This window comes from Haemaphysalis longicornis, unplaced genomic scaffold (genome assembly GCF_048455015.1).
Source record: "Haemaphysalis longicornis isolate Haplotype H1 unplaced genomic scaffold, Haemaphysalis longicornis Haplotype H1 scaffold_1, whole genome shotgun sequence".
NCBI lineage: Eukaryota > Metazoa > Arthropoda > Arachnida > Ixodida > Ixodidae > Haemaphysalis > Haemaphysalis longicornis.
This window is the reverse complement of record NW_027526203.1, coordinates 6,221,431-6,248,758: the sequence shown is the minus strand read 5'-3', so window position 1 is coordinate 6,248,758 and position 27,328 is coordinate 6,221,431. Positions and strand designations below refer to the sequence as shown.

General features: G+C 46.7%; 1 protein-coding gene across 1 annotated transcript in view; it reads right to left on the bottom strand.

Annotated features, from left to right (window-relative positions):
* Positions 1–26,865, bottom strand: part of LOC144163073 (antimicrobial peptide microplusin-like) — a 33,625-nt gene extending 6,760 nt beyond the window's left edge. Inside the window, exons 1-3 of the mRNA XM_077693875.1 lie at positions 26,691–26,865; positions 19,795–19,856; positions 16,797–16,886 (exon numbers count right to left, since the gene is read on the bottom strand). Coding sequence (XP_077550001.1) covers positions 16,797–16,886; positions 19,795–19,856; positions 26,691–26,760 — 222 coding nt within the window. The 5' untranslated portion in view covers positions 26,761–26,865. The remainder of the gene's footprint in view (positions 1–16,796; positions 16,887–19,794; positions 19,857–26,690) is intronic.
* Between the last annotated feature and the right edge of the window lie 463 nt (positions 26,866–27,328).

Here is a 27,328-nt window from a genome sequence, read left to right as displayed (position 1 = left end):
TTATTTCTATATATTTATTACACACTTTCACTGAAGTGATCAGACAGTATATTTGAAGGTGTGTGAACATTCGCAACTTCAAATACTTCGCGAATAGTTTTCGGTATTCTATTAGCAGCGCTGTGCCAAATATTTGAAACTTACAAATAGTAGAGCAACAAATGTTTGCTCTGACGCAAGACTTGCAAAATTTCAAGCTTCACTTCATGGTGAGACCTTACGTGTTGGTTTTTTCGCATGACAACGAAGGCGTCCCAAAAGATCGATGTAGAAGCCTTGCACCAAACAAGTGTTCGCTAACTCTGGTGTTAGGTCAACTGCAACACTACGAGAGAAAAATTTATAACCTAAAGATGGGTGTCCTGCGAATTTTATGGCCCGAGGGAGAATTCAAGCGTCATTGTTGGCTTGTTGGTAAGGCCTTACCAACAACTAGCATGCCCAGCCTCCTTTCAATGATGAGGGGGGGGGGGAGGACTGCTGGCAGTCATATTAAATATACTTTATTATAGTTACTGTGTTCACAGTATTTTAAAGGAACCTGCATTTCTCCATGGCAATGTATGCAAAATTGTTTTTTCACTGCTTTGCATGTCTTTATTTTTTTGTTCTTGGTTACATTAAATTTTTTGCATACTAAGCACTAGTACCTGAACTGAGATGTGTGTAGTTGTGACTGCCTCAGGTGTCTTTTTTTATGTAGTGATGTTTGTACACTCCATAAACAGGAAAGCAAAGATAGCCTGATTTGAAAATATTGAATTCGCAGCCAGTTTTTAGTATTCGTCATCAAACGTATTTTGTTCAATTCACAGTTAAGTTCAACTTCTTGTATTCAATTCACCTACCTCTAAATATATATACAAAAGGTAAGTTGTCCTTTTACCGACATAAAACACTCAGCTGCAATTGGCATCGCAGCTGGAGAGAGAAAACTGACGATCAAAACCTCGTCACTGACTAATTTCAGTTTTAATTTGTAGTCGTTTTGTGCTGTTTGACAAGCAATAACCTATTTGCTGTAAGAATACTGCAAACAAGTCATCAATCAGGATCCACATCAATCAATCAGCACACATCAAGGACATATTAAGTGAACTGTTCAGCATCTGTCGAATGCACGCCATTATACCAGATTGAACGTGCCCCCAGAAAGGCAGAAGGGATAACAATACTAAAACGGTAACTTAAGAGAACTCGTATCAAGATAGATGCTTGGCACAAAGACTAAGCGCAACTAGTTACCATTTTCTCATTCACTACTTGAGGCCTGGATGTGTACGGTTAAGGCTTTGTTCCTACAGCTGGTAACAAAAACAACGAAAAATTGGCTCCAATCCACGTTGCGATGGTGGTTGGGAAGCAATGCTTTAACGACACCCACAACAATTGCCCATGCGACATCACCTGAATTCAGATACGGGGCTCTGTAAAGAGTGAAACCAGAGATTCTGCCAGCCGTTACCTGGAATTCACGGGGGCGGCGTCCTGAACGCAAAGGCGTTGACCACGGCCGGGCTAGGCGGACGCCGCCGCTGTAACCCGGGCATGCGTCGGCAGAAAAAAAAATTCCCCCGCATTTCCCCGAGGGGGAGAATGTGAAAGTGCGAATACACGGTTGTCGGCCCGCTTGCGACGCTTGCGCTCGGCCCCCGCAGCCCACCGCCTCGCCGCCTTTTCTTCCATCTCTTCCATCGGGTTTGTAGTATCACGTGTACACCACGCAGTTATCAAGCCGCTATAGCGCCGCTGAGTCGCCAACGCACGCCGCTGACGACGTAGTTTGAATGCGTTAAAGATATAAGGCGCGTCAACACTGATATCACCGTCGCGTCCGTGGCTTGATCGGTAGAGCGTCGCGCTGCGGCTGCAAAGTCCGCGGATCGAAACCTGGCGCCGGATGCTGTTTTTCTTTATAGAGGAGCACTGCGGACGCCGCCGCCGCCGACGCCGGCGGTGGATGGTTTGGGGTCGCTTATAAAGTGTCACACTTAAAAAAAAAAAAACGGCGAGGAGCGTCATTCGAAGGGTCAGTCAGGAACCTGGCCATCCCGATGTGCTAGCTCGGGGCTACATCCCCGCGCGACACCAGCGCGCACACCGAAACAATTCGGCATGTTAGCTTAGTGATTCCGATTTATACTGATTTAAACTAGTCAGTTTAGTCAGTTTAAGAATTGCGAGAAAGCTGGGGGAACTTTCATGCTCGCTATTTATCACAACCAGTTGCTCCTTTCGCCTTTTGTAATACCTGTTAGAACACAACCGAATTGGTATTCACCAATTTATTAAACGGAGTCACATTCGTGGCAAGCAGGGCGTTTCTCTAGCGTTTCTCCCGCGGACACATGTTTGTATGTGGTCTATATTTTGTTTTCCCGCCCTGTAAACCAATGCTTAACGTATCTTTGCTGTGCGACCATACAATTACGAATGGGCCGGGTTCGGACAAGTTAAACAAGCCGTGCGAAGGAAGTGCGCAATGGACGCGAAGCTGCTCCAAAACACGCTCTAAACAACCTTCGCTAAAGCAGACGACAAAGCCGGCTGAATGGCCCCGCCGACGCGACCACCGAGGTGAGGAGCTCCTGCGCGAGGGGAATGCTGGGTAAATTAAATTCGCAGTGCCATCTACAGTGTGCTCTGTGAGTAAACCCCCCGCCGCCACCTCCGCTTTGTTGGGAGTGAGTTGGCCTGCATGCCACGAAAGAACCGTTGGCTGGTAGAGCAAGAAAGCTTTGCTTTAAAACCCTTTGTCCTGTGCGCAGTCTTCGCTCCCACCAGGCTGTATGTCCTCTGGCTGAAAGTTCAAGATCAACGAAGTGATTAGCAGACAGATTATTCAGCATGGCAGTTACTACACCTTCGCAACGGTGAACATTACGTGCCTGACTCACGACTCCGAACACACAATTATATCTTACGTCGCACAGGTTACCCCCGTTATAGGCCTCCTGCGCTGCCCAGGGGCGCTGCGCAAGCGGCTTCCGGGCAGTACTTCCGGGTAGTACAAAGCTGCGCGGGTCCCATAGGATCCCGTGTTGACAGAAGCAAAATGAGCTCGATCCTCCCGATTGTTTTGCGACATGGTCACCAGCCCATCCCCGACGAGTCAGATCTCTTCTAGTGATCAACTCGGCATTGGGGGAAAAAACTTTGCAGCGCTAAATATGTTTACAGCGCCGACGAAAGTTCCGAGGCGGTGACGGCGCTCTGCCACTCGCAGGTTCACCGATCGATGGTCACATGGAGTGAAATTTGCAGTAAAACTTCTAGTTTAAACTACCTACTACTCTAGGTGACAAGCGCTTTTCAAGAACAGCCGATCGAAAAACCCAACCGCATCTTCCCACGGGAGGAACTCGAGTAAATGCGTCGCAGAGTGGTGGGGGTATCGCGTGAATGTTGCGTAATTGGGAATGGTTTGGGAATGCCTAATGGTTATTTCGTCTTTATCATTCTTATTTATTGAATGAAGGAGAAGCGAAGGCAAGGAGTGTAAGGTTAAAGTCTGTCTTTATTGCTTGGTGCCGTCAAGCAAAGCGTCAAGTCAAGCGAAAAAAGACGCCCTTGACTGAATTCCGAACGCGCGCTCCGCCGCTTATATACACACCGCCCGCGTTCGAGGGAGAGGAGTACGGGGGAGACACGCGCATGTGCACACTTCAGTACACAAGCGCACGAACTTTCCACGCACACACCACGCCGTTATCACGTGTACACGCCCTGCCGCCGTTACTGTTGAGCGCGACGCAGCTCACGGGTATCTACGACGCATGCGCGCACAGACGCGCTCCCCCCGCACCCCCGCAGCTGTTGTTGAGAGCGGCGGAGCGCACGGGGTACACGCGCTCCTCCCACACCGCCGCACCTGTTGTTGAGAGCGAGAAGGGTACGGGGGAGAGACGCGCACCTGCGCCTCGACGCGACGCGCATGCGCAGTGAGCGTGTGGACGGCGCCGACAACATCGACGAGTGACATCGCGAGCCTAAGAAATGCTCCGCATTTAAAAAAGAAGCATGCCGCAACCGGCGATGATGGCGCATTAAAAGCCAGCGACTCCGGCGGACCGCTGGCTCGCTTGCTGCGGTGCGCCGCTCTTTTGCGTACCTGCGCACTATGCGTGCGCTTTCATTAAACAGTGCTCGTTTGCGTCGCCGTTACGAATACATGGTGCGGCGTTAGTTTGCCGTTTTGTAGCGTGTCTCAGTGACAAAATTCAGCGAGCGTAAGAAGCGTCAAATCTGTTCTGTGATTCTGAAATTAGTGGTCGTAAAACAAAGTGGCCTGGAGAACCGAGAGGCCACTCGCTTTCCTTGTTTGCGCTCACTTTACTTAATTACGCCCTTGCATCATATATTCCCAGTTCGCACTTAATAGGCCAGAATGAGGGTCACCAACTTTTTGGAGTGTAGGGCCGAGTTTCATGCAGCCGACACGACGGAGGGCTGGACGGCAAATCGTGTGGTAGGGGGAGGGGGCTTTGAATACAAAGAGAAAAAATTAAGCGAATTGCCGATAATATTTGACAATAATCTAGCGAAGGGTGAAGATGGGGGACAATTCAACTAGAAGCGATCATTGTTCTGTCCTTGTATCGCTGTCTAACTCCATTTTGAGGACAAAACTGGCGTGTCGGCGTTCAGATTGTTAGCGACGAAGACAACCAACAGAGTCAGTGATGATCGCATGTAAATATTCGGGGCTGCGCGCCGTGTATGCGGCTATGTTATGTTATGTTATGTTATGCAAATATAGACGTACGCATTTCTGCAGGCAGCTGGTGTGTGATTTGGTGATTGTTTTGTGTACTATGATAGCGCTTATTTTGTTTATTTGGCGTAATGCCTAACCTACTCGCTCGTATATACATGTACCCTGCCGTTCGTAAATCGTGCGGCGTAAAACGTTACGCAAGGATCGTTTAGTTTGCGAAAATACTAAAAAAAATTTAACTCGTTTTCATGGCGGTGCCGGGCCAGCAGTGTCAGGTGAGTCGGCTGCGCAATTCTTGGATTCGCTTGCATGCTCCCGCTGAAGCAACCTTTTGCAGTTACCTCAGACTATAGGATGAGCAGCATTCCGTGTTTATGCGACTTGTGAACTTTTCTTTGTCGACCGCACGCAAGAAGAAAGAACGGCGATCGTCGTCAGCAAGTTAGACCACCCGACCTGGCTATACTTTCCCACGCCGCGACGACCGCGACAGCTCGCTGAAAAGAAAGCCGATAAATCGGCTGGTTTGAGCGGATATTATTTTGTTTAGCCTGTACAACTTCTTTAAGGGCTATTTCATATAGTATGCAGTCATTAAAAGGCGCCACAAAGCGATTAAATAAAGTACATCCAAGTTTCACTCTGCCTAGTAATTGAAAACGCATGAAGGGCGGCGAGGGTCGTCTGCTTTTGTACTACCCAGAGGCGTCGGCCACTAGGGGCGCTGCATGTCGCCAAAGCTCCAGCGCAGGAGGCATATAGACCATTTTATTTTCTTCGTCCTGGGGGCTTCCATTTTATCAGTGGGCTGTGCTAGTGGCCCTAAAATTGCCGCAGTGGACAGAAAGATGTAACTACGCATGCCCAACGCAGCCCAGAACATGCTCTGATGATATTTAAGATTAACAGATGAAAAGGTCTATACAGGGACGAAAACTACACTGTGGTCTATGTGGTAGTGGGGTGCGAAATCAGTTATGCGCGTAGAGCCGTTTGCAGTGGCTAGGTTGGCTACGATCGGACTGGTTATGCACCCTCCCACTGTCCTCGTGTGACCGGCGTTGCTGCCTCTCTCCACTGCACGTAGGCGACGAAATACCAAGCGGCCTGAGCAGGGCGCTCTATTAATACGCAGCGCAGAAGTTCGTCGGCAGCGCACTCATCACTCTCACAAACTCAGGCGGCAGATTCATCATCACCAGCCTATCTACGTCCACTGCAGGGAAAAGGCCTCTACCATTCATCTTCAATTACCCCGGTCCTGCGCTAACGGCGACCAATTTATCCCCGCAAACTTCTTGATCTCATCTGCCCATATAACTTTCTGCCGCCCCCTGCAACGCTTGCCTTCTCTAGGGATCCACTCTGTTACCCTCAAAGACCAACGGCTATCATGCCTTCGCATTACATGCATGCCCTGCCCACGTCCAATTCTTCTTAATTTCTACTGCTGTGTCCTTAACACGCTCTTGTTCCCGTAATGTTACACCTATAATTTGCCGTTCCATTGCACGCTGAGTCGTCCTCAATTTAAGTTGAACCCTCTTAGTGAGCCTCCAAGCTTCTGCCCCGTGGGTGAGTACCGGTAAGATGCAGCTTTCATACACTTTCTTCTTCAGGGACAATGGTAGGCTGCTGATGGAGGCGAAAAGCAAAAACGCCCGTGTGTACGAGATTTCGGCGCACGTTAAAGATCCCCAGGTGGTCAAAATTAATCCGGAGCCCTCCACTACGGCGCGCCTCATCGCCTGCGTTGCGTCGGCGCGTTAAACCCTACAATCAATCAATGGTAGGCTGTCATTCATTATCTGAGAATGCCTGCCGAATGCACTCCACCTCATTCCTATCCTTTGAATTATCTCTGCCTCATGGTTGGGATCCGGGGTCACAACATGGCCTAAGTAGATATATTCGCTCACCACTTCCACTGCCTCACCACCTATTTCAAACCGTTGTGCTGTCCCGATGTTATTGATCATTACTTTAGTTTTCTGCTCATTGATTTTCAGGCTCATGGTTCTACTCTGTTTGTCCAGTGCGGTAAGAATGCTTTGCAATTCCTCCCCTGAGTTACTTAACAAGGCAACGTCATCAGCAAATCTGAGGTTACTGAGGTATTCTCCACTACCCTTACTTCCACCTGTTCCCAATTCAATGTTCTGAATACTTCTTGTAAGCATGCTGTGAATAACATTGGAGAGATTGTGTCTCCCTGTCTGACACCCCTCCTTATAGGTATTTTACTGCTCTCCTTATGGAGGATGATGGTAGCTGTGGACCCACTGTAAATATCCTCTAGTAATAAATATCCCCTAGTAGTAAATATTCTCCAGGCGGCAGATTACTGCGGGCATTTTAGGCGGCCGTACACACGCGACGTTCCAATGATGCGCTGCGCACCACCGTAAGTACTCTCCAGAAGTTCTTCGACAGCACCCTCTTCAGAATCGCAAGCCGAACACCTATGCACAAAGCCCGTGGTCACCGCTGCAACCCTAGAGAAAAACACGACAAGCAGCGCAGCAAAGAAACCACACCACAGCTGCCATCATTTTCAAACCATGACGTCATATCTGGCAAAAAAAAGTCGCTTCCTTTGTTTTTTTTTTATGTCTAGTTGGCGCATGCGCGTTACGGCTCGTCCACTGTTCCTGAGCGTCAGGCCTCGCCCACCATCAAGCATCGGCCGTACGTTTCTAGTTACCCATTTTTTTTCGGTCGCTCCGGTGTTGCGCTGAGAATAAAGCTGCCTCAATTTTGGCCAGCGGTGAGACGTAAAAAAAATTGGCCGCGTATCTGCTCCTTTCATTGCAAATGTCGTCAAAAGACGATAGTCTTTGTAGACATTCGCCAAGGAAATGCCCCCCTTTGCTTTCCCGCTCATCTCTAATGGTGTTCCTGTACTGTCGCGCTCATCCCAAGGTAAACACACTAAAAGTTTGCTTAAGGCGATTTAAATTTACCGCGTTCCACTGCTACAGGCCGGGTTCCTCGATGCAAGCGCTGCAGTACGGCGGAGACGTGCGTGAATGGAGGCGGCCGACTACAAGGTTTATAGAACCGCGCGGCCGTGCTCTACGTGCGTTCCAAGCAGAACGTGGAACCTAGCCTGTGGAACCTTGCGTTGCTGTTGCCACGTGATTTTTCATATGCCGCCAGGAGGCGGTGGTTTTCTGCAGTAGATGTAGAATATCATTTCTTATCGAAAAACCAAGCATCCAGGAATTTTGAATAAAGGAACACTGTAAATATCCCTTGTGTACTAATTTCCTGTCATATTTGCGTAATATCTTGTTCTTGTTCAACAAAGTTGACAAGTATGAACATATAAACCGGGCTTAGACGTTTACATTTGGCTGTGAGTATATAAGACTATTGCGCAATATCAATTTTACTTTGGCCGGGTGGCTGAATCGAGTTACAGACAGACAGACAGACGGACGGACAGACAGACAGACAGACATAGAGACAGACAGACAGACCAAAATTTCTGGATTTAAGTAACCCAAGAAAGACTATCGTCTTTAAAAAACGAAAACAAGAATGAGACAGATGGTACCATTACGACGCGTCGTTTAAATGCGAAGTTATCATCTTGGAAGAAACGGAAGGGAGCTGGGACTGGTCCTGGGCATGAGGTGTCCCGGAGTCATGTATTCGCGATTGGCGAAAGCAAAGGGACCGCATTTTTCAACGCGAAGATTTACAGAACGACTTTAGTGGCCGACAGCGTGGTAGATTTCCTGTACTTCAATATGGGCTTGCGGATTACATCAAGCCGTTTGCCAATCTACGCTCAATGACTGTTTCATGCCATGTTGAAGTATTTGTTTATGGCAATATTTCGTGTGCGTAAAAGAACCGGCTCCAAGTTATTTTTGTTGTTTCCGGGGTGCGTTACAATCGTTTAAATATGGTATTTCGTTACGTGCGGCTGCTGCACTGTCTTGTTCTTGCTCTATGACTTCAACTAACTTCTGATTGGATGACGCCACCGGAACTGGGTGCGATGTCCTAAACACAAGTGACGCCACTTCATTCGCAACATGATTAATGGCGTTCCGTCGTCATTCAACGTCAGTTCTGGTCATGGCGTCACGTATGCCGTGAACGGTTTTCAGTGCCTCCCCCGGCTATAACGAACACTGTTTGAACTATTGACACCGAAACGTTCTAGCTTAGTGGCTTCTTATCTTTGCTTCTTCGTGGTAGCTGGCGGACAGGACGTAGGGCAATGTGGTTCACGGAAGTGCGGTCAGATGGATGTAGATTACGAAGTCATTTACGATATATGACATTGCGGGCTTCGTCTAATTATATCAATTTCAATTAATTTCGCTACCTATGCAGCTGTGCAGATTAGAATACTCAGGTCGTGCGCAAATGGGCCAGATCTGTCCTAAAGAGGTCCTGAAAGGCGTTTTGAGCACATCAAACGAACGACCGCAGTCGTTCGGTTAGGTGTTCAAAATCATCTGTGCCAAGTATAACTTCTTTACGTGCAGCAGAAAGCTCACTTTTTTTTGCGAAGTTTGTCGCCTCTTTGTCACCCTTTCCTGCTTGTTTTTCGAAACTGCCTCTTAAACGCATATACGTCATTGATTCGCCCGTGGGCGCCCCGAAGCAGATATCCTGTCATTGGACGGCTTTTTTCTCGCACTTCTGGCGAAGAGAAACATCATCTGCTCAGCGTCGGAGGGTTGCGGCTGCACATTTGGTTAATTAGCGCTTCCTGCAGCACGCCTACCTGCTATCGCGTTCGTCTATATAATTTACCTTTTTTACCCTATTACCTGCTTGCAAAACACACATACAACCTGCTTCGATGCGCCGCTGCTTTTCTCTGTGCCTTTACGCTGTTCATCACGACTTATTAAAGGTACCCAGTAACACTTTTTTCAACTTTTTTTTAAAATCTTAAATGCTTGCAGAACGTAGTCAACCAGCACGTAGATTACGGGGTCGCAAAATACCTCAGCCACAGATTACATCTCTGTGCCCATCATATAACTTGGAAACTTGCTCAAAAGCGTTTTCTCTCTTTGCCTGTGTTAGCGTTCTTCGACCGCTGGAATTACGTCATTACAGCAGAGTGACAGTTATTGGCCGGTTTTCCTTCAGTTGCCGCAATGAACTCACTCGATGGCCAGGTTAAAAGGAAGACCCAAAAGCAAAGCAAAAACGGAAGGCGTATGATTGATAGATTGTAGCGTTTAAGGCCGGGTTCAGAATGTTGCCGCAACGGTCGTAATAAGCTTAAAGAATGACGTAATTTGACATCTCAGCCAACTGAACTGCGTGACATGCCATTTTTTTTACGTTCGTAGGTTACGATATGGCTTTTGCGTCGGTAGTCTAAACATAGCCTAACGCGCCGACTCTACACAGGCGATTGGCACGCCGTAGTTGAGGGCTCCGGATTAATTTTGACCACCTGGGAATCTTTAACGTGCGCTGAAATCTCGAACACACGGGCGTTTTTCCTTTTCGCATCCATCGGAAAAGCGACCGCCGCGGTCGGGCGTCAAACCGGAAGGCGTCTGCTTGGACAAGCAAATCACGCAGGGCCGCTCCGTGTTGGCGATGACTATTCGCCCCGAGATCGAACACAGTCGGTTCCTGGCGGCGGCGGGATGAACCGCTCCTAGTGTGGAGGGCGCTCTCGCGTCGTCTGCTCGTTGACATTGCGCGCGGCGCAAGACGCGTGCTGACCGCGATAAAACAACCAATATGTGCACTTGTTTTGCAGCAAGCAATAGCATATATGCTACTGCTTGCTGTATGCAGAAGTAGAGGTAACTTTAGTTACCTCTACTTCCGCATTTCTTCTGGAGACGCAATAATCAGCTGCCGTTGCGGGTCAATGTGCTGATTTAATTTCATGAAACATCTTCGACGCGGGGAAACGTGTTATAAACATTGCTTCGACACATTGCACTTTTCTTATTGGGGAGCGCAGCCGCCTGCCGTTTCGGGAACGTCAAAGGGTACTTTTTGAAAGTGGCGTGGCGGGTATATGAAGTACAAAAGTTTAATACGACACGGGTAAGAAGCGACAAGACCTGTGAATACCCATGCATTTGCCACACCCTTGTAAAATTGCGCAGTGTCCTTATAGAAATAAGAAACAAACAAAAACAATTACACTGCGCCCGAGCCGTGCGCTATCGCCAATACATAACGGGGGCGTATTTTACACTCGGAAGCGCCTGTGTCATCGAATTCTTCCGGTATTTTTTCGAAAATAAATACCATTTTTGGAGATTCGTTGCTTATACTGTGTTGCTAATTTTACGTACTGATTAAAATACGTTTCGGTGGATGTGCAAGAGTATTTCGGGAGGATTTCTTAGTCAAGTTATGCAGTTGTGAGTTTGCGCCTATCCTGTGGGATTTCGTGTCGTTTTCATTTATCCAATTTTCAAATCCCGACATGAATCAGCTTGTCCAGAAATGTGTTTCACTCAGTATAACCAAATGCCTAATATGGTCACGTCTTAATCTCTGAAGGTGTACCTAAGTTTAAAGAAGGAGGAAAGATCGCGTAAAATATTCAACGTTGTAGCTCACATGTGTAGAGGGTGTGTGCCGTGATGTGCTGGATTTTTTATTTTTCCCGCAATGCTCGCTTTCAATACAATTCAGAAAAAGGCGAGCCACAATTCCAGGACAAACTCGGGCAAAAATGTGGTTAATCAGTTTTGAAAATACCGGCGTCTACTCGTTGAAGTACTGCTTTTTCATTGCTACGGAACAAGACGCCGGCCATACTTTCAATTTCAAGTAATACTGATAACCAGCGTTTGGCTTCTCGCGTTATATGCGTTCTATTCTCACTGCGCTTTGAGCGTTGGTAGAACCCCTCCCCCCACCCCCCCCCCCCCCCCAAAAAAAAAAAAGAAAAAAGAAGAAATGCGCAGAAAACTTTTATCCGTGCCTCTTTTAGCCAATCGGGAAGAATTAAATGCCACGATAAAAGCGAGGTTCAGTTTACAACACAAAGTAGTTACCGGACACCCGTTGCGCTGTTTTGTAACGAGAAATAAAAAAAACGAACGTTTCACACATCTGCAACAGGGCAACTTCATGTAACCTTTACGGTTCGTAAGCGACATTACGCAAGAATGCAAACACATCTCGTCGTTCTAGGCACCTGTTAGATTTTAAAAGGAACGCAACTGGTCAAAAGTGCACCCGTAAGAGGAAATCTAGGCTCACTGTGAAGTCCCAGAAGCTTGTTTTACACACTGTAAACCTGCTTGTCACTTTGCAAGTCTAACTAAACATGAGATGTTGATTGTACTGCGTGCGTTAGAAATTTAATTCACAAGTTCACCTGCGACGAAACCCATAAATAAGCGATGCGACACCATTATTCATCAAACCTGCCTTCAGATTAGCTAAAATTTCATTTAACTAAAGCTGCACGCAAAAGACCTGTTAGAACGGTTGTATATCTCTGCGCTGGTGGGAATTCAGTAATTTGATGTTGCCCTTTTTACACAAAAAAATATTGCTCTTAGAAAAGATGTCGGGGCAGTTATGTTGTGTTACCATTTAAGGGCATCCCACAAATGCAAGAATGCGTCATGCTACCAGTGAAAGCGATTGAAACTGCTGTTGTAAACTGAATTCCGGAGATCGAGGCTTCCTGATTTTTTTCTATTTATGCTTTTATTAAAGGCGCAAATCCATTATAAGGAAAGATCGGGCTTGTTACGAGCCACGGCTTACAAGTTCATTGTCATTATTGCGGCCGTTCTGAGGTTCCCGATGGATCACCGCTTTTTAGGCGTAATAACGAAAACTTATTGCCCCTTCCATGCTATACATTGAACGTTGAGGAACCCAACCACAGCATACCAGTCTCATGTGCGCCTTTCGTGCGCACATACGGCGGGAAAAAGGCACGAAGCGCGCCCACAGCGTGTATATCTCCCGGGCCGATGGAGCGTCCACATTAGCGGCGCGACTCTGTCGCCACCTACATGTCGATCTCGCGGCGAATACCTTTCGCAGTGGTTCCATACGGGAAGGAAAGAAGAAAGCGCTTATCGGAAGTGTTGCAGAGTCTCTTTAGGCGGTCCGAACTGGCACGTTACGTGCACGGGTTCTCTGCCGCTTTAACATAACGTTAAAGATCTTCAAAATGACCTTAATGACATTGCTAATTGGGGCATAAACTGGTGTACGCAATTAAAAGTTTCGGAGTGCTATAGTATGCAAATATGAGGCCCGAGTGATAAAACAAATGCTTGCCTGTATTTTGTTGATAACATTCCCTTGCTCTCTGTTAATTGCTATAAGTACCTAGGGATTCACATTTCTAATTAACTTTGTTAGAATACCCACACAGAATACGTCATAAACAATGCTAACCGCATGCTGGACTACGTCCGTCGCAATTTTTCATCCGTTTCTACGTCCCTTAAACTTACCCTGTACAAAACACTTGTTCGTTCCAAATTAGAGATGTACATTTTCGGAATTTCAAATCAGGCCGCTCGCTACACCTTATCGTCCTATTCACGTACTGCCAGTGTTTCGTAAATGAAAAAAAAAAAAACAGTTAACCTCCCTGACCTATCAGTGCACCACAGTTGCAAAGTCGGTTTGTCATCTTGTCGTACTAACCTATATATTGATTCATTTATTCCTAAAACAAGAGTACAATGGGACAACCTCACCTCCCGGCCGCCCTCTCATCCATTAGCGATGCAACCCTTTTCAAAACTGCTGTACATAACGCATATTGTTCGTAGAATGTCATAACAGATTGTGTATTATTTTGCTGTTGTTTAAGAAGTGTACGTTCTTTATTGTCATACGCGCATCTGCACCATTACACCGCCGTAAAAATGCACATTCTCTGCTCTTATATTTCAATAAATAAATAAAAAAATATAAATAAATAAATAAATAAATAAATAAATAAATAAATAAATAAATAAATAAATAAATACCGCCGTAAAAAATGCACATTCTCTTCTCTTAAGTTTCACCCCTCTTTTCTGTTGTGCCCTATGTGTCTTGAAAGTATCTGTAATGAATAAATAAATAATGGGGAGGAGATTTTAAACTTGCGCCCCTAGCGGCGCCAACGAGAAACTGAATAGAGGGGAAACAAAGCAGACAGCACAGGCTTTTTCACATGGCCGAAGACGTACCTTATATTTCTGGAGAACGATATTTTGCTATTTATCCAATTCTAAGGGGCACTTTGGAGTATATGTTGATCTGAAAGAATTACTCCAGCTGTACACATTTCCCAAGAAGATTTTGCTCGCTGTTTTACAGCGTTTTGTTCGAACTAAAGCCCCACTTACCTAACATTCAGCCGTACGTCCCTCTACGAGAGCTACCGCACTCAGTCATTATTACCATGGCTATGAGAATCCGTACAACTGCTGCACGAGAAAAATTGCTAAAAGAAGAAACAGAGGAGCGAAGTCTCCAACGTTGTTTAGTTCTCGGCGTTCGAATGAAATTCCAGTTTGGTAAGAAACTGCATTCGCGTCGGTGTACTGGTCAACCGACAGGCAAGGTGAGGTGAGCGTGAGAGGGAAAGAGGTTCCCAGCCTGCACCACATATGTATGGCATGGACAGGTGCAAAATTTCGTCTCCCTCAGTGAACATAGTCCCACCCAGTAGACGCTGCAGGCGGTAGAGTTATAATACCTTCACAGGCTCTCGCAGACTATACATGTGCAAATACGCGCGACACTGACCTGGTTATATACGCATGAAAAGCTCCGCTAAGTTCGCTAATCGCGCGCGGCTGTTAGGGTCACCGAACTGCCGTAACGGCTGCCCGCGCTTCCTTCCCGTGCGGTCGTTCAGGAGAGGGGACAAAAAGAGCAGTGTCTTCCCGCATTTTTGTGTATTTGTATTTTCCCCCTCCTTATCGTTCCCTGCCTCAACATCAACTTGTCTTTCTTCGTAGACATTTATTTGCAGACAGCCACGGGTCGCGTGATTCCTTAGACCAATGAGTGTTGGTGCCGCGGCGACAGCTTCCGTTTAAAACGTACTGGTTTTCTCGACGAGCTAAGGCTGCGCGGGAAATGTGCGCTTATCGCTCGTTGAGTTAGCTCGTCTGTGGCCGTATGTGTCAGTGTGCCCATAGATTTATGAAGCTCTATTTTTTGTCCCTCTCGTGGTTTGCCTTCAATTTCCTGTGCTTGCTCCATCATTGTCTGCGTGTCAGCTCGCCTGTCTTATATGCGCTGCAGGCTCTCCATGCGACGACGTCTAATGACCATTGGATACCGACTCACACAACAGTGTGTGTGGCGCTGCTTATTATGTGCGGATTACGGGTCGTCCGCACTGGGAGCGTGTTTTGCGCTGCTACCTGTAAGTACCGTGAACTTGACTGTTGCGCAAGAGGAGCAAAATTAAAAAGAAATCGTTCTGTGTTATTGTGCTGTGCTCGTTTTTTTTTTCGTTTTTTTTACGTTCGCAGAGCCTTATCCAGGCATGAGCGCTTTCATCTTGGAAACATAAGCTTGTTTTAACGGTGGCCTCCGGCGTGAGCGTTGCAGGTGACCGGCTCTGATGTTACTTGAACACGTCTTTAATAAAATGAACGCGTTTTTAGACCACTCTCGCATGCGTTGTTTTGAAGTGAAGGTTGCTAGCAAAAAAAAATATTTTGAGAGAAGCTTTTAGCATGTTCAAGTTTCATTTCGGCGTAGCGTGCACTGTGGGGTATCGTCTTCGCAAGCGGGGCCTTATAATTTGCCGCACTGACTCGCGACTCAATTCGTAGGTATGGAACTTACTACGTACAGACAGCGTTCATCAAAAGTGACCTAGCGCCAAACTTCTTTTGTGCCCGGTCAGGCGGAACAGTCAATGCGAATTGTGGAAAAACTTGCAACATTCGGCGGCTTGTCATGTTCAGAACAGGAAAAGTGTCCGACGGAACAGCTGTTCTTTTAAAAAATTCACGGTCTCTTCACCGCCGCGAATGATTGTAAAGCCTTTTGGGTCTGCTTTTCGTGACTGTGGCGATTTTTGCGCTGTTATTATCATTTCCGTCTGAGATGCGCAAGAAACACTCTGAGCTGAAGTGTACTACAGACCGAGTCCGACGTTCCTTCAAAATTTCAGCTTTGATATCCAGAGCTAGCTTTGGGTTTCCGGCTGCGGAAAGCAATGCAGGCTAATGTCTGATGTGTATTTCGTAGATTGCCACTGCCCCACTGCGCATAATTTCCCCGTGAATTAAGAAAATCTTGTTTGACCGACTGGTGCCGTATAGAAACCCATGTCTTTTTGTCCTCTTTTTCCCCTCTATAGAAATTGGACCGTGGCGCCCCCTCACTTAAGCGGCGCCACGTATAGGACGATCTCCTGGCCAAAGGTGAAAAGTGGAGTAAACGCACCATGGCTACAGTGCGCCGTTTGTGATTTACAATTTCTCGGTTAGTATACACATCACTTCAGCAAAGTTTTTAAAGCAGCGGATTACAAACACGTTGCTTTATTTGGTTATATATGTGCATGTATGTATCGGCGGAGGGTATTTCAGGGCCCCATGAAAAGGCTGCGCGCGCCCCCTGCAGCTTTAAATCGCTGCTTTCTTTCGAGGCCATCGATGGAGTCACGAACTGCACCCGAAAAAAGAGCCCTCCAAGGTTTCCCAGCGAAGGCGCTATCTAGCATGCACTGAGCCGACGCGCGTGACTACCAAGCTGCGGGCTGTTGGACCTTCTTCCTGGCCAGTCAATGACATCTGGTCCGGTTAACTTTTTTTATGTTTGGAACAGACTCGGTTAACAGCAGACCCAACAAAACTGCGTCCTTTAGGAAGCTTTTGTAGGCCGTATTGAAGGCCACCCTTCCTGTTCTACAGCAAGTTTTAGCATCGACTAACACTGTATTTTTGTGACTGCGCGCTCACTAGTAGGGGACGGTGCTTTAGTCCAGTGTTCACTTTACCTCATTGTGACATACCAATTGTAAGCAATAAACGATGGAGCCGTCGTATCCACCGATAAGCGCGGAAGCTTCTTCCAGGGAATTAGAAGAATACTACGCGAGATGCCGAACAAAAGATCGTGCGTCACGTACAATGTCTCCCGTATCGCACAGCTTCCGGTACAGGCATGCGTCGTGGAGGCAGTTCAGTGCATTCCTAGAGGTGAGTAGTCCGATCTGCAGCTGCAAACACAAGAAGAGATTTCAAGGCTACATGGGGCATTTATGTGAAGTGAAGCAAGCGTCTCAGATTGCTTTCGGATGGGATGATCTGGTAATTCCTTGAAGGCTATCCCTGCACTCCGTACTCCGATCCGTCAATAAATAAATTAAAAAAAAAACGACCCAGTAGGTATGTAAAGTACTGACGCACTTTCCCACTGTTGCTCTAGGGTAGTAAAACTTTTGGTGGCTCACGCACACAGGGAAAGCTTACGCAATGAAATTCACAATGGCACTTTATGCTTATGTTCACGCTACTTATCCTTTTTGCTCCTCACTTTTTCTTAGAAAACAAACTTGTATTTAAGATCGCTATAAGACATGGGACGATTGTCCAAGCATTCAACCCATACAAAAATATTGTATGGTCGGCTATAGAAAATCCTTTTTATGGTCGTCTTTAGCTATTTGGCCGAATAATCTTTAGACTTTTCTATGGCTGTCTTTAGCGATTCGTATCGCCACTCCTATGGGTGTCTTTAGCTTCTAACACAGCGCGGGCCACACGGCCGCGTCCTTCGGTACCCATCGCCAAAACCAGTATGCCAAACAAACAACAGAAAATAAAACAGGAAGCAGGGGTGTCCCCTCTACCCTTTCATCGCTTCCCAGAATTTCTTCACCGCGCCTCCTTCGGTCTGGCGTGGGTCGCTCTCCCCCTTTCTCAATGACTAATCTGAAAGTGGGGTCTGCGGTAGAAAGAATGGGGTTGTTCGCAGCTTCCACCATATTTCTGAGAGAGCATACCGTGGGCCGCGAAAGTTATTTCCAATGTGCTTCGACGCTGTGAGGGCCGTTTTACAGAAGCCCGCTTTTTCACTTGACCGCGGCAGCGAAGGGCCACAGAGGAATAATTCTACGAAATTATACGTCTTTCGGTCAACGTTCATTTGCAAGCTTTGCGGACGCGCAGTATCCAAAGTTGCAACCTGAATTTGAGCGTTAATCAGTAGCTTGTTTTAATTGTACTTTTCCCGTATTGTTGGTATAATAAGTACCTAACCTTATTGAACAAGTACGTTCATATAACCGGCCGATCAACCACATCATCGTTATCCAATCTGTGTTGTAGATGTAGCTAGGTAAATCATGAGTATATGAATTTCGCGTCATAAGTCATATTGAAACCAGCAGAATAGGATTTAATGGTTGCTCGAAATATACCTTTATAGGCTAACACTTTTCGATTAGCGGCTGGAAACTTGGAGCCTTATGTTACTATGTAGTTAGCTAAAGAAGCCTTTATGGATGCAGGCTTGTAAGTTCTGCGCCAAACGCTTTCTTAATGCCGGAAAAAGTTGCTTAATTATCACAAATCTAAAGGTTTACAGTTATATATTGTACTGTACCCAGCCGCAGAAGCTTTTATGGCTGCCTCACTTTAGCTTTAAAGCAAATTCTCTCCAATAGCTGGCAGAAGACATCCGTATGGTTCCAAGTTTTTAGACTAAGAGCTAAACAACGGCCCATAGCCAGCCAAATGAGCTTTTATGACTTCCTCTCTATAGCTTTAGGACGAACTCTTTTCAATAGCTGGCAAAAGACAGCTGAATGGTTTGAAGTCTGTAGACTTGGAGCGAAACAACGGCTTATAGCCATCCGAATGAACTTTTATGGCTTTCTCTCTATAGCTTTAGGACGAACTCTTTTGAATAGCTAGCAAAAGACAGCTGAATGGTTTGAAGTCTGTAGACTTGGAGCGAAACAACGGCCTATAGCCTGCCGAATGAGCTTTTATGGCTTTCTGTTTATAGCTTTAGGACGAACTCTTTTCAATAGCTAGCAAAAGACAGCTGAATGGTTTGAAGTCTGTAGACTTGGAGCGAAACAGCGGCCTATAGCCAGCCAAAAGAGCTTTGCCGCGGCTTGTCTATAGAACTAAAGCCATACATATTTCTTTAGCTGGCTACAGTTACCTGAATAGCTTTGACTCTATAGAATAAACACACTAGGATGTTCTATAATCGTCTAAAGAGAATTGTATGGTTTACAGTCTTTAGTGCAGGACCTATAAAAACTTCAATAGCTGGCTATAGCCTAACTTATGCCTTTTTATGGGTGACCATAGAGACCCATAGGCGGCCATAGCTCACCATACATTTTTCAATAGACGCCCATAAGGCATTTTTGTATGGGAAAACACGGCTAATGACATAATTTAAGTCACTCAATTAGAGATAATTGACAGTTTCGGTCAATCAATCCCTATTGCCTTTAGCGCACCACCGGAGAAGACACTGCCTCAGAGATGGCTGACCAAATCGTAATAGAATGGTTAATGAGATAGATATTTATGTCAATAATCCCTCGCATTCTGTCGCTCAAACAGTACATATAAAACATTTGCGCGTGAGCGTATAGGCCCCAAGATTGACGCCGCTGGTGTATAAAGCTTGACAACCTTTGGTATGTGGCAACAGAGATTGAATATGATGTGGTTTCGGGCCACCGGCATGCGTTAACGGTAACGGTGAGTGGCGGCATAGAAATATTATTGTCAGGAAACGTCGTTCCGTCGCAGTGGGAAGCCTCTCACTCAAGCTTATAGGGTTAAAGAACGTCGCGCCAGCATAAAAACGCTATTGCGTCTCAAGTGTGTGCAGCTCCGTGACTAAAGTTGGCACAGCGCCAAGAATAAAGTTAGCGGCGCAGCTGCCCTGGTGGAATTATGTGCTTAATTTGGCTGTTTTAAAGTGGCACAAAATTAATAGAAATAACAAGAGACACGAAAACTGAAGCAGTTAAGGGCTAATTACATAAACTCTGCCGGCAGAAATTAAGTCAAGACCGCTCTCGCGGACTAAGGATTCACTCCTTGGAACGAGCCACTAAGTTTTAATCTTTCACATTACAGAGACATTTTACGTACCCCCATCGATGCCCTCTGCTCGATGCACTCAGACACTTGGCGTAGCCTGGTGTCACTGTATCCTGAAAAAAGAAAGAACTTTCACGCTTCCACAATCATCCACGCTATTGTCTAATCGATAAGGATCCAGAACAAGGCTGCATGTTGCTCTCAGCCGGCGTGGCTGGGTCGGCCTCTTCGGCTTCACCTGCAGGCGGAATGCCTTTCCGTCTAGTTCAATTATTTTTATACGACCTCCAGTATACCAACGAAGCAGAAGAAGGTGAATGGAAACGTCATGGCAAACAAATATGGCATTTAAACGAATGACTCGTTGTCATTTACTTCGTTGAAGGTCAAAAAAGGTCAGGGGAAACAACTGGCGAGAATACAAAGTAAAGACGAATAGTCTACGTGCGTAACAAAAACAGTTGTGTCAGATCTGATTACGCTGGCAATCAATCAAGGACAGTGAAAAACTATTTCAACGACTTTCTGTGCAACGCGGTGTGCTGGAAATTTTTCAGATGGAAACATCTCAGGATGGCACATGACTGTGTTCATTTGTGCGCGCATCCGCATGAAATACTGGGGCTCTTCGGTTTTCTCTCTCGTACTCGCCTCAGCTTGTCCTCGGGTAGTCCGAGGATCCTGCTCATTGTATGCGAAAAACCATTACATGCGAATTTAATCTGGGGCAGAACTCGACGACTCCGACACTGATAATCGAAGAGCTAGGGATACGAGACAGTAGGCGTATGGCGTTAGCGTTTGTTAGCGTGGCTTGAAGTAACACTAAAGGCTGAACGACTTTTCATTTTGAACTTAAAGTTGCCAACCCTCAAAGCCGTTTGGGCTTTCGTCCGCAGGCAAAGGAGGGTCTCATTGTTTAGAAATAAATAATTAATGCTCTCGTTTTTCTCTCTTGCTAATCTTCCATTTTGCGTGACAAAACACAGCACTTCACACGCCATGAAGGGCGCCCGCTAAGTCATTCAAGCAAGTTCAAGGAATGCAAACGAGGGACGTGCTGTCACCCTGGGGAACGAGTAGAAAATACACGCGCTATTCTTCAGCATGGCTGCTGACAACCAGACACATCGCGTAGCCGATTTGGCGTGTAATCTCAAACTTTTGCCGCTGTTGGTCGTGTATACATCGTAACAAGGGAAATAGCTCCCCATTCTCCCCCCAAAATCTTTTGACTGTATTCGTACGACAAAAGTGCAAGAACTGAAACTGAAAGTGGAACAAACTTGAACACCAATTGTAATCAGGGGAACTGCTTAATATAATTAATAATGTTTAAATGCCGTGCTAACGTTCCGTCTAGACGTAAGGATAGCTGTCACTAAAGTTCCGAACTAACGGAACGCTAAACCACTACGTCATGCCTGGTTCAAATGTAACGGTAAGAATAGCCTGCCTTGGCTTTTAATGGGCCAACCCGCTGCCGTTCCCTGAGAAGCCACAGTCACTGTAAATATAAATTGCTATTAATAATTAAAAATTTTCGCACGCAACTCTAGCGAGTGGTACGTTGGCCGTTCTTTCAGTGAGCGGCAGTGGTTTGGCCATTTGGGCGAAAATCAAGGCAAACTGTTCCCGCTGTACGTTGGGAAGCGAGGTATAGTTTTCCCAAAACGCTAGCCATGACCATAAAAAGGGATACACAATGAAAAGTACAGAGACAGGATTGGACCCTGGACCATAACGTCAACAAAGGGAGAGGTAACCACTACATCAAAGACTATGGAGTTAAAGGGTATTTACCAGCGGCAGTTGGCAGTTTTGGTTTCGTTTAGACGGCATGCTAGACGCTTTCCACTTTGTTTCGCCTGGACGGCACTTCAACAAGTTTTACAGTTCCGTTTGGGAGAAACACTATGACACACACGCGTTTAAAAGTCTATACGAGGCCAAGGTGACTCTCCAAAATTGTCAGTATGCAACCCACGACTTTTCTCAAATGCTTTGTTTATTCCTAGCATCTCGCGCCAAAGAAGAGTACGCCTTTCCGGCTCGCCTGTTAGGCAGCGCTGTGTACCCGAAGCTTCTCTGGGGACGCGTACACATCCTACGATTCAACTAAAGCCGCTGTATATGTGTGCACGACGAGGAAATACTGTCATGGGGCTGCGGTTGGCGAGACAAGCCGGCATTCATGCGGCGGAACTGGTGGTTACCATTCCCCACGGTATCCGGCAGCGTGCTCGCCAAGCGAGATTAATCGATGAAAAAAAATTCCCCCGCATTTCCCCGAGGGGGAGAATGTGAAAGTGCGAATGCACGGTTGTCGGCCCGCTTGCGGCGCTTGCGCTCGGCCCCCGCAGCCCACCGCCTCGCAGCCTTCTCTTCCATCTCTTCCATCGGGTTTGTAGTATCACGTGTACACCACGCAGTTATCAAGCCGCTATAACGCCGCTGAATCGCCAACGCACGCCGCTGACGACGTAGTTTGAGTGCGTTAAAGATATAAGGCGCGTTCTGACACCGATATCAGCGTCGCGTCCGTGGCTTATTCGGTAGAGCGTCGGGCTGCGGCCCGCAAAGTCCTCGGATCGAAACCTGGCGCCGGATGCTGTTTCTTGCTTAAATATAGAGGAGCACTGCGGACGCCGACGCCGCCGCCGGCGGTGGATGGGTTTGGGGTCGCTTATAAAGAGCATTAGCTCTTAAAAAAGCAGAGGACGCAGCGGCTCGTGCCGAGCCGCCGGAAACGGCAACGGCAGCGCGCTTCTCCAAGGCACGTCACGCCAACCCCGCAGCCAACTTAGTCACTCTCCAAAATTGCCAGCATGTACCCATCTTTCCCGACGAAACACAGGCTACCCTTTGTTCTTCCTTAGAAGTTCACCTTGCGAATGCGTTATCTCATCTTTTCGTTCGATTATGTTTTTCGTCGAGGTATTGGTCGTGTATATTATTTTCCCACTATAGTTTTAGATGCGACGCTGAGAGCATCTCTTGTCGGCGGCCCTGTCCTTAATGCGTGCGTCCGTCGTCATCGTCGGCGTCCGCACTCTCCTCCGCTCGCCCCCTCTCCTCTCCGATAGCGAACACTCTCTCGCGAGGGGCATTGGATTGAATTCGATTGTATTGGCTTGGATTTGGATTGGATTGGATTAAAGTGGATTGTGTTGGATTGTGTTGCGCCATAGCCGCGGCAGATGCACTGGCGCCGGCGCGTGCCCAGGTGAGAGCGAACACTCTCTTTCAACATCTTCGGGTCTGCGGCCCAGCGCGCTCTCACTCCGCCGGTGGGCGGCGCTGTGCGCGGTGCTGCGCATGTGCAGTACTCTCTCTCTCTCCGCGGTCTCCTCTCCTTCTGGCGCGCTGCGCATATAACCGATGTGCCGCTCTCCGGCGGCCTTTTGGTCGACGGTTGCTCTTCGCTTGCGCTAGAACCCCCCTCAGCGTCGCATCACACCAGGGTTTTCGCGAGGGGAGGTGGGCGTAATATTTTTTACTGTTGTTGGCTAGTTTCTCACCGGATTATGCGTTTACTGCGAGTCGTGTGAATCTTCAAAATCGCTTACTAGCTCTGACCCGCTCAAGAACACTTTATTCGTCTTTTTAAAACGGTCATACCGCTCATAATGAACATAATGGACACACGGGGACGTTAATTTCCCGTGGGAGTTCCGCCGTGCCAAAGGGATGTATGCCAGTGTTAATTGTCGCCTGCAGGATGTACTGAAGCTGTTGGATATTGTTTTATAAAATTATAACGATGCCACATGGTTTTTATCGCCCTCCAAAGAATAGCACAAGTTTTCGACTTGCCTACGTATAGTGTGCGCTAACTAAATGCCTCCAGGAATGAGAATGTGCCCTTTGACCCGTTTCTTTTTAGATGCGACTACATCTCATTCACTCGCCTTGTCCATGCAGCGTCGGCGTTGTTGTCGACCGCCCATCCCCCATTCTCCTCGCCGCGCAAGCTGCGCTCTCCGCCGCTCACCCCCTCTCCTCTCCGATGCCCCTCTCTCGTCCACACCCCTCCCTCTACACTATAAAAAAAGTAATAGCGGCACCCGGTTTCGATCCCACGACCCTGTGGGCGGAACGCGAGGTACATGGTGCTCTTCCCACTGCGCCACAAAACCAAGACAGAATCAAATGCTACGAACGCGCGTTATATCCTTGACTCATTCAAACTACGTGAAGAAGCTACTGATACAACGCATGATGGGGCAGTGATTAACACTTGCAATAAAAGAAAAGAAGCTTCCACTTACAGCAAAAATGATGGAGTAAAGGTCGTTGCGACAGCGAATCCTCAAACATACCACTTAGAGAGATTGACCAACATCGGCCAATAAAACATAATAATAATCATAAAACATAATAATCATACGCGTTCCCGACACGTTTCACGCGATTTCAGAATCAATCCAACGGAAACACCAAGTGAACCCCACGATGCGTCGCATCTACACAGGGTTCCCCTCACGGGGAGGTGGGCGAAATTTTTTCTAACATCCCTGCATTGCCTATGGAAGAGCACTATGTTAGGTAGACAAACCAATACACCGGCGTCCTCGAAACTGCATATTGGTGAAATGTATACCCCTAAGACGTATACCTGAAACTTGTATGGGACACAATGGGCTCCCAACAGAACTGGTATCTTTTACTCCTTATATGTTTATGTCTATCCGCTTTGTAGAATGTTTACTTGTAACCGGTCATGGTGTTCGTTCTCGCATGTTGGTCTTGTTTTTTCGTCTGTCCCTCAAAGAATCATTATTTGTGGATTGTTTTTGTGTTTATAATTGTTTCAGAATGCAATAAATATACAGGGTAATGAAAGTTAAGTCTACATGTTTTTTTTTTAATTAGGCGCTTAGATTTACTTGAAGGCAACCTTTACAGTGAGGTTATGCGCGTAGGGGGACACAGAATGAGGTGGGAATTATTGATGTCGATGGCTTAATTAACTAAAATTCAATAATTCACTCGTTAGTGGCTGGAGTAAGCAGGCATGATTTTATTGAAAACTTAGACACAATCGTGTTTGTACGCAGCTTCATTTGGCCGAATCCTTCTAGCTCATCCGTACTCCGAGATGTCGAGCTGCGAAGTTTAATTGCCATTCGCATGATTACGCATGCAAGACAGTGAGTACCGGCGCAAAGCTCCTCCCTTTTGTGACGTGCCTGCTGTGCACGGTGTTTAGTTTGACAACGGGGTGGAGGCATTAGCGAAAGTGATAACTGGCACCCTTTCAGTTTTTGCTGGCGTTATCGCAATCTGCAGTACTCGGAACCGTTATCGAAGCAGAACAAAAGGGAGGAGCTTTGCGCCGGTCCTCACTGTCTAGCATGCGTAATCATGCGAACGGCAATTAAACTTCGCACTTCGATATCTCGGAGTACGGATGAGCTACAAGGATTCGGCCAAATGAAGCTGCGTAGAAACACGATTGTGTCTAAGTTTTCAATAAAATCATGCTTGCTTACTCCAGCCACTAACGAGTTAATTATTCAATTTGAGTTAATTAAGCCACCGACATTTATAATCACCACCTAATTTTGTGTCCCCCTGCACGCATAACATCACTGTAGAGGTGGTCTTCACGTAACTCTAAGCGCCTAATTTAAAACATACCTGTCGACTTAATTTTGATCACCCTGTATACCGTAAGACACAAAAATACAGCCCCGTGCCCGACTAGCCATGATTCCCCCCTCAAAAGAAGATAGACGTGGGTTGCAACACTGCCAAATCAGCTTGTATTTAAAAGCAGTGTTGTACGGCGCATGCACTGGGATACTAGCGTTGAACATACGTCAGGCTAGCGGGGATGGACAGCCACCCGCATAGAAAAGCCCGTATTCCTTCTTTTTTCAGCTATGGTTTAAAGTGAAGTAAGCAAGGTACATTTCATTTCATTTAGTACAATGATATGAAACTAGAAAATGATCAAGCCTGGAGTACAACCAACTACGTTGGAAGGAATGTCATAATTTGCTGCAAAAGTGTTTTGAGTATTATATGTCACTATAAAGTGGCAATTCACACTATAGAAGTTCTATTTGTGATGACTTAATTTTTCCATCCATAAGAACACCCAAATGGATGGATGTACATATCAACGGGGACGTGTTAGGCATCTGAATACTCAACCACGAGAAACAAATACTATTTTGATGACTGGAACACGAAAACATAAGGGAAAAGTGTATGCGTTGTAGTAAGTTTGCTGCTCTGTTGAACAATTGTAATATTTGCATTCTTACGAAAGTATGGATACTAACACCGATAACAATTACTCAACTGCATTCTCTTGTCCGCAAAATAAACGCGACAAAAACATGTTCAGATTTTCGCACGTCTCCGAATCTTTGAAATGCACTAACGTGGCTATCTGGGCGGGTTGGTTTAACATGATTAGAAGAAGACAGCGCGGTTTACACACGGACACAGGGAAGAGTACTTGACACACACGAGCGCTGTGTGTCTCAAGTACTCTTCCCTGTGTCCGTGTGTAAACCGCGCTGTCTTCTCCTAATCCGAATCTTTCTTTCTTTCGCCACTACTGGTGTGTCCTCTCGGATTCATGAATACTTCCGTATCCAAACACTGCACATTGCCAACTATACTAACAGGCTAATAGTCACAACCAACGTAATTCAGTAGCTGAAAAAAAAGTGGGCATTTAAAGCGTCGAAGCTAAACCTGGGTTACGGGGTGCCGTAGTGGAGGCCACCGCATTACTTTTAACCCCACGGAGTCCTTGAATAGACGCTCAAACTTCGAGACACGTGCATTTTCGTTTTTTGCCTCTATTTGAGAAACGGCTGGCGCATAATTCAGTAGCTGATCCTACACTTTAGTGTTTCAAACTCACGGCCATTACTGGTTCATATATTTCCATCAAGTTGAGAGAATTTTTGGGAGTATTTGCTCACCGCAAAGCTCGTAATGTCCAGCGGATGCCGTCAGAACAGCCAACGCAAGAAAGGCGATGAGGACCTTCATTTTTTCTCCCAGAATTGCCGCCACCAGGACACGCGTGGAGGACTAGTGTGCTGTGGGCCGAGTAACCTCAGCCCTTATACAAACGCTCACACACATAGTTTCCCGGCACTGCTGAGTAAGGGCTCTGAGCAGCTCTTTGCGGCCATTTTTCTTTCGCTCCTAGGCTCTCTGGCGGGGCTACATGATAACGAAACGCTGACTTCCTTTGTCAGGGAAAAGTACGTCGCAGCGCTCGCCAGGGAGCAACGCTGGCACGAAACATCTCGCGTTGGCGAAGATGAGAAAAACTTACGCAAGCAGCCTTCGCTTGTGGTGTCAAGCTAGTTTAAACGTGAAACGCATCACCCCATCAAAAAAATTAAGTATTACCGATACATCGCCCTACATCGCAACAATAACCCATAGCAAGAAAAATTCCTGGTCTCAAGGACAAAAGGAGAGACGGGGTACGCGCCGAAGCTACGCCAGGGCTATGAGACGCAATAGTTCATGCCGGCTCCGGATGAATTTAATGCACCGGTGTATCCGTAGCTTGCGGGGGAATATTCTACACACTGGAGCCTTTCTT